This window comes from Globicephala melas, chromosome 16 (assembly GCF_963455315.2).
Source record: "Globicephala melas chromosome 16, mGloMel1.2, whole genome shotgun sequence".
NCBI lineage: Eukaryota > Metazoa > Chordata > Mammalia > Artiodactyla > Delphinidae > Globicephala > Globicephala melas.
Genome location: NC_083329.1, coordinates 72,247,274 through 72,259,311, shown reverse-complemented (window position 1 = coordinate 72,259,311; position 12,038 = coordinate 72,247,274). Strand labels below are relative to the sequence as shown.

At 35.6% G+C, this 12,038-nt stretch overlaps 1 protein-coding gene across 2 annotated transcripts in view; it reads left to right on the top strand.

Moving 5' to 3' along the window:
- The window catches only part of PHYHIPL (phytanoyl-CoA 2-hydroxylase interacting protein like), a 91,750-nt gene extending 79,778 nt beyond the window's left edge, over nucleotides 1-11,972 (top strand). For both annotated transcript variants that reach the window (XM_060286351.1, XM_030843976.2), the window contains 4 exons: nucleotides 26-222; nucleotides 2,107-2,281; nucleotides 6,467-6,584; nucleotides 11,229-11,972. In XM_060286351.1, coding sequence (XP_060142334.1) covers nucleotides 58-222; nucleotides 2,107-2,281; nucleotides 6,467-6,584; nucleotides 11,229-11,763 — 993 coding nt within the window. In that variant the 5' untranslated portion in view covers nucleotides 26-57 and the 3' untranslated portion in view covers nucleotides 11,764-11,972. The remainder of the gene's footprint in view (nucleotides 1-25; nucleotides 223-2,106; nucleotides 2,282-6,466; nucleotides 6,585-11,228) is intronic.
- The last annotated feature ends 66 nt before the right edge of the window (nucleotides 11,973-12,038 follow it).

The following is a 12,038-nucleotide window of genomic DNA, read 5'->3' as shown; positions in this document are numbered from 1 at the left end:
TTATCTGTGCATTGTTTTCTTGCAGGAAACAAATCACAAGACAGTGGCATAGCAGAGATGGAAGAACTTCCCGTACCACATAACATCAAAATAAGCAACATTACGTGTGACTCATTCAAGATTTCATGGGAAATGGATTCAAAATCAAAAGACCGTATTACACACTATTTCATTGACCTCAATAAGAAAGAGAACAAGAACTCCAATAAATTTAAACACAAGGTAAAATTCTAAATATCCTTGTATTCATTTGTATCTTAAAGCTTTCTAAGTATGAGGACATTTTGAAAGAAGGAATAAGGTTCTATTAATTACTAATATGATATATTTGACATTGGGAAGAATAAAAATTATATGTCATTTAAAAGCCCTATTCCTTCAAGGAATTGTGTAAGAAAATGAAATGCCAAATATATGGGTAAAATACATTTTTTTCTGGGAAAGCTGAAATCTTGACTCTCATACAGACATAAAAATTAACATGTGTTAAAGATTTTCCTTAACACATTAATGAGGTAACTGATGAGGTATTACAGCCAATTCAAAGGATGATCCAGAAAAAGACATTTTTATGGATCAGGATATTGAAATAAATGTTTAAGTGGAGGCAAAACTGGTATGGGGTGGGTGAAGAGCAAGGGCAGGCAAGGAGGATTTTACTTCCACTGGGCAAAATTCACTTACATGTACTTAGACAAGAATAACTGAATTGTTATCAGTAGTCTACAAATTACAGAGTTGTAAAATAGATTCCACAAAATCAGAAGATAGCCAGAAGAGTGTGCTGTAGTCAATTCACAGTTTTCCACTGAAGCACACGTTTTTCCCTATAACTGCCAAATGAAGAATATCATGGCAGCTTATAGACTGTAGGATATTTGTTAAAATACCTAAGGGCTGAAAATTGCTTTATGTGGTCAATTTTATTTTATGGTTTGAGAATAAAAATTAACCTTTAGGTGTTTTAGACATGTAACAATTCTCTGATATTTATTCTCTTACCTGTCTGCTTATCACATATCTTTTCTGATACATACATTCCTTCAGATGTAGCTGTAGAGAGGATAACAGTAATCTGGCTTAAGAATTCTTTCTTATGTTTCAGTATTTTCACTGATATGAAACTGATCTTATTTTAATACTGATAATAAATTTTAACTTGGCAAATCTTTTGGAAGAATTGTCTTATCTGGAAATTATGCATTTTACTAGATGTGCAATTACACATACTAATGGTAAGTGAGGCTTATACACACAGATAAGTGTGACAGAGAGAACAAGATTGATGTCATTATTTTCCCATGTTCCAATTTTAATTATTCCTTCTAGTGTTGGATATCCTCTTTGCTGACATTTGCTTTCTTAAATTAGCTTTGAAATATTTAGTATTAAATGGTGAGGAGTCAAGATTTGACCCCCTTTCTTCATTCCATACTTAAATCTTTGGAAATATAATGAATACTCAACTAGCAGGTTTATTTACCTTATTAATCATTGTTTAAAAATACCTAAACTTTTCTGTGACACATAGGCTCCATACTTGAATACAAGTAAAGCAAATGTTACCTCATTTGTATGTAAAACAGAATCATTTAAAAATATTTATTTAAAAAACATTCTGTCCCTTGACATATAAAATATTTAGTAATGGGCTACTCTGATAAAATTATTGCATAGTATATATTAAACAAATATATTTTAAAATGCTAAATCTGTTGAATTTTTATTTCATGTTTCTGTTTTTTGTATTGTTTTATCATTTAGTATTAGAATATTGCATTTTAAGGAGCATATTAAGGAGTATACAGAGAATAACATTATACTAGAAATCAAGAAAACAAATCCAAGTACATTTGTCATTAGCTTAGCTGTATGATCTTGGCATGTCTCTTGATCAAATTGGGCCTTAATTTTTACATCTGAAGAATAAGAGATTTGAACATAGTAATTGCTAAATATCTTTAAAAAGGAAACTTGTGTCATCAGCCAGGAATTTAATAAGTTACTCCACATTGTTTACAGTTGATTCAAGTTATACTACTAAATTAATTCATTTCCTTCCTCCCTCCCTTCCTTTCTTTCTACTTTCCTTTCTTCCTTGCTTAGGATGTTCCAACAAAACTGGTGGCAAAAGCTGTTCCCTTGCCGATGACTGTCCGTGGACACTGGTTTTTGAGCCCAAGAACTGAGTATACAGTAGCAGTGCAGACCGCCTCAAAACAAGTTGATGGTGATTATGTTGTGTCTGAATGGAGTGAAATTATAGAATTCTGCACAGCAGGTAAGAGAACTGGGTATAAATACAGAAAAAAACCCCACCTTATTTAATAGTTCCTGGAAAACTAATTATAGAAAATACATTCTTTTTTATAATTATGAAGTGATATGTATTGCATTGGTCATTTTTGCATTGCCAGTAGCATCATGTGACAGAACAAATTGATTAGAAGGAGTGGAGGTTCTCAGCAAAAACTGGGTAATGGCATTAAATTACTTCTGTGCTACATGCACAGTCTGATTTTTCAAAGTAAAGGCTTTGCAAATAAAAACTGATGCAGTATAAAAATATACTCAGCATATTTTGCGATTCATTTTGAGAGAGAGAGAGCTTTTTCCTTCCTCTTTTTTCTTTCATTTCTTATTTTCACAGTCTTGAAAGAAAAAAGCCAGGAACATCATTCTCTAATTTAAGGGAATGGAGGCAGATTGCAATGACTTTACCTAGCAGATATGTTACTGGATTTTTGACTTGAATGCTGATAATCTATCTCTAAACTAGTGTCTCGTGTGTGTGTGTGTGTGTGTGTGTGTGTGTGTGTCTTTGCTTCATTAGAAAGTACTGCATAGGTTCCTTAAAAAACTAAAAATAGAACTACCATACGACCCAGCAATCCCAGTACTGGGCATATACTCTGAGAAAGCCATAATTCAAAAAGAGTCATGTACCACAGTGTTCATTGCAGCTCTGTTTACAGTAGCCAGGACATGGAATCAACCTAAGTGTCCAGCGACAGATGAATGGATAAAGATGATGTGGCACATATATACAATGGAGTATTACTCAACCATAAAAAGAAACAAAATTGAATTATTTGTAGGGAGGTGGATGGACCTAGAGTCTGTCATACAGAGTTAAGTAAGTCAGAAAGAGAAAAACACTGTATGCTAACACATATATATATATGGAATCTAAAAAAAAAAAAATGCTTCTGAAGAACCTAGGGGCAGATCAGGAATAAAGACGCAGACGTAGAGAATGGACTTGAGGACACGGTGAGGGGGAAGGGTAAGCTGGGATGAAGTGAGAGAGTGGCATGGACATATATACACTAACAAAAGTAAAATAGATAGCTAGTGGGAAGCAGCCGCATAGCACAGGGAGATCAGCTCGGTGCTTTGTGACCACCTAGAGGGGTGGGATAGGGAGGGTGGGAGGGAGGGAGACACAAGAGGGAAGAGATATGGGAACATATGTATATGTATAACTGATTCACTTTGTTATAAAGCAGAAACTAACACACCATTGTAAAGCAGTTATACTCCAATAAAGATGTTAAAAAAAAAAAAGGACCTCATAGCCATTTGGGATTGGGATATCTGATGTAGAAAACCCATCCCCTTTGATCTTGAACTGTACCTTAATAGCCCACTGGGTTGTAAATGTTACCATTCATCTTATGCATTTATCTATTTTTTAAATTCATTCAATCAAGAAACAAATATTTATCGAGCACTTAAATAGGTGGTGAAGGGACACAAAAATATCTCTACCTGAACACATCTGTCACCCACTTTTTGTCTCTTAGAGAGAGAGGCTGTTTCAACACACAGGAGCTTGTAGAAAAAGTCATAAAAACAGTTTGCCTCACCTATTGCAGGTTGCCTAGCAACTTTCCCCAGCTGAGGCATCCTTCAGATAAATCAGCTATTTTTTTTCCCATAGCCTCACACTAGATTTATTTCAGACTCAGGATGTGCTTAGCTACTGCTTTATCTCAATATCTTGTTTTCTTCTTAATTTCAAACTCAGTATAAAACTTCTCATGTGGATATGTAGAACGGATGAGAGTTTAATTTTAAGTTAACTTCAAATTTATCTTCAAACCCCTTTTGTTTATTCTATGAGGAAGTTGCTGAGGATTGCAACATTCTTTATTGCTAAGGATCTCAGTGTATTAGAGCAAGGAAAATAGTATCTCTCTGGTACTATATTTCTTCCTAAGATGTCATTGATTATAAGATCCACCATTTTATGTATTGCTAAGAAAACATTAATTTATCTTCAAACCCCTTTTGTTTATTCTATGAGGAAGTTGCTAAGGATTGCAACATTCTTTATTGCTAAGGATCTCAGTGTATTAGAGCAAGGAAAATAGTATCTCTCTGGTACTATATTTCTTCCTAAGATGTCATTGATTATAAGATCCACCATTTTAGGTACTGCTAAGAAAACATTAAACTACCAATTAAACTATGAAACTGTTTTCTTATCACATTTATTGTCACATTCATGCCAGAGATGCTAAAATGTGAAAAAAATACATTTTATAATAGATGAAATATGGTATATATCATAGTCCAGTAATCAGTAATTAAATAGTTAAAGATTTCAATGCTGTATTAATAGTGTGTAAAGAATTCTCATGTTTACCTGTATTTGGTGTGTCACATTAGAATTAATATATCCCCTCAACTTTTTTCCTGAATTAAAATTCCTCCTTGGAATCTACCTTATGTTTCACATCTTTCCATTTACTTTTATTGCATCCTACCAGAGAGGTAGACACAGTAAAAGACATGGTATCTTTTGACATTATTTTAATACATGCTATTTTCCATAGGACAGCACCAAACAGCATCATAGTATTTGTTCATTTTTTAAAAAAAGAGCTACTATTTTCCTGCTAAAACCCCATTTGACATTAGGGAAAGGCATGAAATAGTATTTTTTCTTTAGCTTAAGGAAGACCTTTGGCATTTTCAGTTCAGAAATATCCATCTATCTAGATGCACACATTCACTCTTTTCTATAATCTATATAACTACATGAGTACATGTTTTATTTCTATGTATATAAAGAAAAACCTTTTTGTCTTCTTTCTTTCCTTTAGATTGATCCCCTATTGCTCTTTTATTCAAATACATCCCATAATTCTTCTAAGGAATTTATGGGGTAAATAATAAGGAAAATGCCAGCTTATTTTAAATGTTCCACAATATTTTTCTATAAATTATATTGCATTTTTATTTTTATGAGTAAAATCTAAGGGGAACTTAGGCTGTTCAAAGCTTGTTGTTTCAGTTTATTAAAATAATTCAGAGCCCTGTTTCACCTAAGCTTTATCAATAACATTGCGTAAATTTTGAGAAAGCTATTTTATATATATTGTCTTTTAATCTAGACATCTAATTCACTCAAAATTTATTGAGCACATATTGTATGCTGTGCACTGTGCAAAGTATTGGAGATAAAACAGAATGCCACTGACTACTTCTAGGCTAATCCACGACAGAGATGAAACCCCATAATAAGTCATAGTTGTCTATATATTTACTTCTTCCTTTAGACTGTGAATTCTTTGAGAGAAAGAAGAATAATTTTTTTATCTTTTAACCTGATCATTTAATTTTGCATGATGCCTTGTACATCATGTTCTGATCTAAATAAATATTTGTTGAGCCACTGAAGCAGTGAGTAAACAAACTATGCTGCCATGAGTAGTTCAACTAGGTTGCTTTTGTTTGAAAAGTCTTAAAATCTTTATAGACCAAAATTTTTGCTTAGATTCTAGTACAGGAGTTTGGCAACAGTCCTCAGTTTTCAAAACAAAAAGTTGGGAAAAGATCAGATTACTCTGAGAGATGCTTTAAACTTTCATGAGTCTTATGTACTCAGAAACTACCAACTAGGAGCCAGAGACCTAGTCTCTAAGTTACTAGCTTTATGAACATTTGGCAAATCATTAAACTGTGACAAGCCTCAATCTCTGCATCAATAAAATGGTCATACTTAATCTACCTTGCCAACCTCATAGATTTAGGGAGTAAATTAAATGAACATTATTATTATTACTCCTTTAAATTCTGTTTGCTATTGCTTGCAGGTTACAAGTTTCTTTTATTTGATTCATCAGCTGATTGAAGAAAGGCTACTATGGTGCTGATAGACATTACTCGGGTTATGCAGAGTCTGTATTCCTAATTTAACATTTTGGTTTCAGGATCTTTAATTTCAATGAGTGAAAAAAATGCAAGGGTATTCATAAAAGCAACCATAAACTATAACAAAAATATTTTTGTAGAAAGAAAAAATGTGCCAAAGACAATGTTTTCTTTTTTAAGTGCAGTTTCCTATTCACTAAGATGAATTTCCTAAAAGTAAATTTTAATAATCTACAATTTATTAAGCATGTAGTTGATACTTTTGATAATGTATTTTTAATAACAGACTTTTTGTTTTTTTCAGACTATTCAAAAGTTCATCTAACACAACTGTTGGAGAAGGCCGAAGTGATTGCAGGACGGATGCTTAAATTTTCTGTTTTTTATCGTAACCAGCACAAAGAATATTTTGACTATATTCGGTAAGAATCCAAACATATATAGACTGATTTGCTTTACTAAGTGCCATTCCAAATTCTAGGCTCAGGTTTCTCTTGAGTCTGCTTCTGTGAAATAGCAATTTTTAATTTTCTTCTCAAAATAATTATACTATGACTTTATTTCCCAGAAAAATTAAGTAGAAAAAATCAGATCATGGGATTTTTTTCCACTTCACTTAGATTCCTTTCCATGATCACTTGTAATACCAGTTCCTGTCTATTTGAGTGGAAGATCATAAACCTCCAGAGTTAAGATTGGTGAGCATGTCTTGTACAGATACACACTCCTCCAATTCCCAATAACTCAGTGCCTTCTGTCTCATACCAACTACTAAATTTTCTCCTCTTCCTGTGGGTCACTGAAAATGAGAGAATAAAAGGGTAACTGGTTCATGAAACACGGTGAATCAGGTGGGATTTTCGGGCTTCTGCCTACGTAGAAATCTCTCAGCCATTATCTTGGGTTAATTATTCATGAGGAAAATCTCCTTTGTTTACCTTTGAATTCTAGTGTTCAGTAGTATTTCTAAGATATCCTATGTTTGTCCCTGAAAGCAGTTTCCAAGAATTCAAAAGAATTCCATGTCACAAGTAGTTTTAATACTTACAGCCCTTTCATATTTGTAGAAGAAAATTTCAAGAGAGTAAATAGGCAGGTGTGTGTTTTAAAGTGAGACTGAAGCTTTTAAATTGATACAGGTTCTAAAACTTTTACACAGCAATCCCTATAATTTGTCATTTTAAAAGCCTTGATCTCACTTTGTAAACTCTAAAGTATTCTTGACAGGATTTTATGTGAAAAAAAATTAGGAAGTTCTGTTGTGGTTTTTTTGTTTCATAACTCTCCAGTTTTTCTTAAATCAAGATCATGGTTACAGATCTAAATAAACTCCAAGCTGTGGAACATGCAAAGAGAATCAGAGAGAAAGGTGAATTTAGGCATGTGTGTTCTTCAAATTAAGTACTTTGCAATATCATGTATTTTGATATATTTTGATCGTGAAAACTATTCCTGCCTTATGTCTGAATATCCTATAAAGTTCAGTCCATAATTCTGTTTGCTGGCAAATTATTTACCCTTCAATCTATATAATTCATAGTAGATGCCATTCACTAAATTAAGTGAATATGAGCTGAGAGATAGAACACAAATTATTATACTTGTCAACTGTTGAATGGGAATGACCATATATGACTTAACAAAAAAGGTACTTCTTTATATTTGTTAAGCATAAAATTAGAAATAAAAAAGATCCACAGTTGCTATTTTGTTTAACAGTAAATAATACATCAATAGAATAAATAAATACATGTTTGGTACTAGGTTTAGATTCCCGGAACATTACCAGTGTCTATTTTAGGTGGCCACTGGAGGTCACTATTTCTCTGATTTTTCTCTGTCCTTTGGGTGGGAATTGACCTGTTTTCAGGACCTTAGATACTCTAGAATTTGCTCCATCTGTCTTCAAAAATTCTTCCAAGAAGAAAAAAGATAAAGACGGGGAGCATGGAAAATGGAAAAAAATTATTGTATGATTGATTCCAATATACTAGTATAAAAGATGTATTTACTAACAAGGAAATTTACCTTTGTTGGATTTTCTATGATAGTTGTAAAATTCATGTGAGTTATATTTTGATGCAGTATATATACATATATATATAAAATATATACTTGCCAAGGCATGGGTACAGTTTTTCAACATTGCTTTTTTAAAAAGCTCTATTAACTGAAGCCATATTAGCATCAGTGGATCTTGATTTTCTTTAAATCTTCTAGGACTTGTTAAACATTTCTTGTGTCTTCTCGATCTGTGCCTCCATTCTTTTTCTAAGATCTTGGATCATCTTTACGCTGAATTATTTTGGGGGAAGATTGCCTAACTCCACTTCACTTACTTGTTCTTCTGGGTTTTTATCTTGTTCCTTCATCTGGAATATACTCCTCTGCCGTCTCGTTTTGTCTGACTTTTCTGTGTTTGCGGTCTCCTTTCCGCAGGCTGCAGGATCGTAGTTTCTCTTACTTCTGGTGTTTGCACCCTTGTGGGTGAGTTTGGGTCAGGGGCTTGTGCAGGTTTCCTGGAGGGAGGGACTGCTGCCTGCCCACTGGTGTGTGGGACTGTGTGTTGTCCCTCTGGTTGACAGGGCCATGTCAAGGGGTGTGTTTAAAGTGGCTGTGAGCTCAGTACAACTTTAGGCAGCCTGTCTGCTGATGGTTGGGGCTGTGTTCTCCCTTTGCTGGTTGTTTGGCCTGAGGCATCCCAGCACTGGAGCCTGCAGGCTGTTGGGTGGAGCCAGGTCTCAGTGCCCAAATGGCCACCTCTCGGAGAGCTCGTGCCAATCAATATTTTATGGGGCCTCCACCTCCAGTCTCCTTGCCCCTCCTCTGCACCACAGCCAACCCACACCTCCCCAGGAGACCCTCCACAACACACAGGGTGGTCTAGCCCAGGCTCCTGTGGACTCACTGCTTTGTTCTGGGACCCAGTGTACGGGAAATCTTGTGTGCACCCTCCAAGAGTGCAGTTTCTATTTCTCCCAGTCCTGTGGAGCTCCTGCGCTCAAGCCCTGCTGGCCTTCAAAGCCAAATGCTCTTGAGGCTCCTTCTGATGCCAGACCCTCAGGCTATGAAGCCTGACCTGGGGCTCAGAACTATCACTACTGTGGGAGAAGCTTTGGGATATAATTATTTTCCAATTTGTGGGTCTCCAAAGGGTATGGGATTTGATTATACCACAGAAGCGCCCCTCCAACCGACTCATTGTGGCTTCTTGTCTTCAGGTGTAAAATATTTTTTTCATCTTTTCCAGTTATATGCCCAGAAGTGGGATTGCTGGATCATATGCCAACTCTATTTTTAGTTTTTTAAGGAACCTCCATACTGTTCTCCATAGTGGCTGTACCAATTTACATTCCCACCAACAGAGTAGAAGGGTTCCCTTTTCTCCACACCCCACCACCATTTATTGTTTGTAGACATTTTGATGATGGCCATTCTGACTGGTGTGAGGTGATATCTCATTGTAGTTTTGATTTGCATTTCTCTGATAATTAGTGACATTGAGCATATGTTCATGTGCCATCTGTATGCTTCTTTGGAGAAATGTCTATTTAGATCTTCTGCCTATTTTTTTTTATTGGGTTGTTTGTTCTTTATTGTTGTTGTATGAGATGTTTGTATATTTTGGAAATTAAGCCCTTGTCAGTCACATTGTTTGCAAATATTTGTTTCCCAGTCTGTAGGTTGTCTTTTCATTTTGTTTTTGATTTCCTTTGCTGTGCAAAAGCTTATAAGTTTGATTAGGTCCCATTTGTTTATCTTTGCTTTTATTTCTATTGCCTTAGGAGACTGACATAGGAAAGCATTGGTACAATTTACATCACAAAATGTTTTGCCTATGATCTCTTCTAGGAGTTTTAAGGTGTCCTGTCTTATATTTAAGTCTTTAAGCCAGTTTGCATTTATTTTTGTGTATGGTGTGAGGCAGTGTTCTAACTTCATTGATTTACATGAGCCTGTCAAGCTTTCCCAATGCCACTTGCTGAAGAGACTCTTTTCTCCATTATGTATTCTTGCTTCCTGTGTCAAAGATTAATTGACTGTAGGTGTGTGGGTTTATTTCTGGGATCTCTGTTCTCTTCCATTGATCCATATGTCTGTTTTTGTGCCAATACCATGCTGTTCTGATTACTGTAACTTTGTAGTATTGTCTGAAGTGTGGGAGGGTTATGCCTCCAGCTTTGTTCTTTTTCCTCAGGATTGCTTTGGCAATTCTGGGTCTTTTATGGTTCCATATAAATTTTAGGATTATTTGTTCCAGTTCTGTGAAAAATGTCATGGGTAATTTGATAGGGATCACATTAAATCTGTAGATGGCTTTGAATAGTATGGCCATTTTAACAATATTAATTCTTCCAATCCAAGAGCATGGGATACCCTTCCATTTTTCTTACTGTGCCTCCCATTGGTATAACTGAAATGGAAGGGACCAAGGAACAGGAAGAACTGGATGATACAGTCCTAGCCCACAGTGGAAGGTGAAAAGGGTAGAGAATAGATCTGAGAGTGGGGTAAAGGGAGATAACCAGCTCTGTTGTAAGGAAAATGTAGGCAAGAGGGCCTGATTAGTAAACTGTGTCTGGGTAAAAAAAAAAACTAAAGCAAAAAAAGAAACAAGATGCTTTTGTACCAATGTACATGGACAACATTCATTTTAGATCTAAATTCTGGCATACTTTAAAGAAACATTCAACATATTTAACCAGTATTGTTAATCCAGTATTCTCTTCACCAAGCCACTTCTGAAATCCAGTAGGCATATAATGGATGTGGTTTCAGCCATAAGATTTCTAATTTCACTTTGGTTTTCCTGGTCAGGAAATTTATTATGTAAAAGACCTCTGAGGTTTGTAGCAGAGCATCCTTACCTTAGAGTCAAGGCTAAAATTTAGCCTTCTATAGGAAATGTTAAACAATGCATTCTCCTTGATCTGATGGTAGGATGGATGAGCACTCAGGCTTTTAATAGTAGACAGTAGACCTTTAGGCCTATCACCATTAAACTCTGTAAATCAGTAGCTTTACCACTGTCATACCAAGCAGTGACCATTTATTTTCTCTTGCAGAGAACATCATGGGAATGCTATGCAGCCCTCTGTCAAGGATAACAGTGGTAGCCATGGCTCTCCTATCAGTGGAAAATTAGAAGGCATCTTCTTCAGCTGCAGCACTGAATTCAATACTGGGAAGCCACCCCAGGATTCACCTTATGGAAGATACAGGTTTGAGATTACAGCAGAAAAACTTTTTAACCCCAATACTAACTTATACTTTGGGGACTTCTACTGTATGTACACTGCTTATCATTATGTGATTCTTGTCATTGCCCCTGTGGGATCACCAGGAGATGAATTTTGTAAGCAGCGCCTTCCTCAACTAAATTCCAAGGATAATAAATTTTTGACCTGCAGAGAAGAAGATGGGATGCTGGTTTACCACCATGCCCAGGATGTCATTTTAGAAGTCATTTACACTGACCCTGTGGATCTTTCTCTAGGCACTGTGGCAGAAATCACTGGTCATCAGCTTATGAGTTTATCTACTGCAAATGCAAAGAAAGATCCCAGCTGCAAAACCTGTAATATTAGTGTTGGACGTTAATGCCCACTTTTCTTAGTCCCCTTTCTTCCCTTAGGAGCACTGATCCTCTGTTGTCCATTTTCATCACCAGATGTCTTCCACTGAAGCATGCACATGCCGCTCTCACCAAAAGCAAACTGCCACTTATCAAATTTCATTCAGAGCTGTTTTAGTGTTTCCTATTCCCTACCCTTCCCCCTCCTTTCAATGCCGAAATATCCTAAGTTGTCCTTCTGACACTCTGTTGCCTAGATGCTGCAATGTTTTAATTTTTCCTTTATGCCAAACATAACCAA